The 1,390-nt window shown below is 72.3% G+C and overlaps 1 protein-coding gene across 1 annotated transcript in view; it reads left to right on the top strand.

Annotated features, from left to right (window-relative positions):
* SMTNL2 (smoothelin like 2) overlaps positions 1 to 1,390 on the top strand; it is a 13,681-nt gene that overhangs the window by 6,237 nt on the left and 6,054 nt on the right. The window contains exon 5 of the mRNA XM_077746884.1: positions 133 to 313. Within this exon, the coding sequence (XP_077603010.1) occupies positions 133 to 313 (181 nt within the window). The remainder of the gene's footprint in view (positions 1 to 132; positions 314 to 1,390) is intronic.

Here is a 1,390-nt window from a genome sequence, read left to right as displayed (position 1 = left end):
GGCTCCGCTCGCTGGGTCAGAAAACCTGCCCAGCGGGCTGTGTCCCCTCTGCTCGCCTCCCCTCCGTCGCTGGCAGGGGCCCCGGGGCCTGTGTGGGCCGGGACGTTCCTGACCTGGCGGTTCTCTCCTCAGCCCACCCCCCGCGACGCCCCGGTCCCCGCCAGCCAGCGCCCAGGCCCGGCGCCGGGAGCTGGTCAGGTCGCAGACGCTGCCTCGCACGTCGGGGGCGCAGGCCCGGAAGGCCTTGTTTGAGAAGTGGGAGCGGGACACGGGGGGCAGGTACGGACGGCCACGCCCAGAGCCACGTNGGCAGGTGCGGGTCGCCTCCCCCAGCCTGCAGCTGTCCCCAGGGCCCCCCAGGCCAGCTGGTGGGGGGTGGGGGGCTGGCTTGGCTTTTCTTTTAATAATAACGGAAAATTGTGACTTTCTGGCAAACTGCTCAGGAGGAGACAAAGGGGCCTTATCTTGTTGGGGCTGGTCGGGGTCTACTGTCTGCCCCTGCCCGGGGTGGGGTAGCCCAGGTGGGTACCCCCTTGCTGGGGGGGGGCTCCGCTCGCTGGGTCAGAAAACCTGCCCAGCGGGCTGTGTCCCCTCTGCTCGCCTCCCCTCCGTCGCTGGCAGGGGCCCCGGGGCCTGTGTGGGCCGGGACGTTCCTGACCTGGCGGTTCTCTCCTCAGCCCACCCCCCGCGACGCCCCGGTCCCCGCCAGCCAGCGCCCAGGCCCGGCGCCGGGAGCTGGTCAGGTCGCAGACGCTGCCTCGCACGTCGGGGGCGCAGGCCCGGAAGGCCTTGTTTGAGAAGTGGGAGCGGGACACGGGGGGCAGGTACGGACGGCCACGCCCAGAGCCACGTGGGGGCCTGGGGGGCGCAGCACGGGGGCGGGACGCGAGGGCGGGCCCATGACCAGAGCCCCTCGGGCGCCCCCTTCCAGAGGTGCCCAGCCGCCCTCGCCCGCCTCCCCCGTGTCCCTCGGTTTCTGGGCAGGACACGGGGTCGTGGGTCGTGGGTTGGGATTCCTGGGGGGCTGTGGGGTGACGCCGCGTCCCCCTTGGAGACAGCCTGGTCTTCGCACGGGGTCCCGTGGACAGCATGACATCTGCTGGGTGCAGGGCGGGGCCCCACCTGCGTGGCGAGGACACCCCAGCCCTAGCTTCCTGTGACCAGTGAGGGAGACCGACCCGGGCAGTGTCCCCACTGAGCCAGATCTGGGCTGTGTCCTTGCGCCCCCACCCCCACCCCAGGGACCACCCTTCCCCTGAGAGGCTAGGGAGGCAGCTGTCAGTGGGGGTCTCTGGGCAGGGGGCTGGGGTGGAGGGGAGGCAGCGGAGGGCCGGGGCCTGAGGCCATGTGGGCTGGGGGCCCCTGAGTCCCAGTGTGGGGACCGGACGCG

The sequence above is a fragment of the Crocuta crocuta genome, unplaced genomic scaffold, assembly GCF_008692635.1.
Source record: "Crocuta crocuta isolate KB4526 unplaced genomic scaffold, BGI_CrCroc_1.0 scaffold139, whole genome shotgun sequence".
In the NCBI taxonomy this organism is placed as follows: domain Eukaryota; kingdom Metazoa; phylum Chordata; class Mammalia; order Carnivora; family Hyaenidae; genus Crocuta; species Crocuta crocuta.
This window is presented reverse-complemented; position numbering and strand designations above follow the sequence as displayed.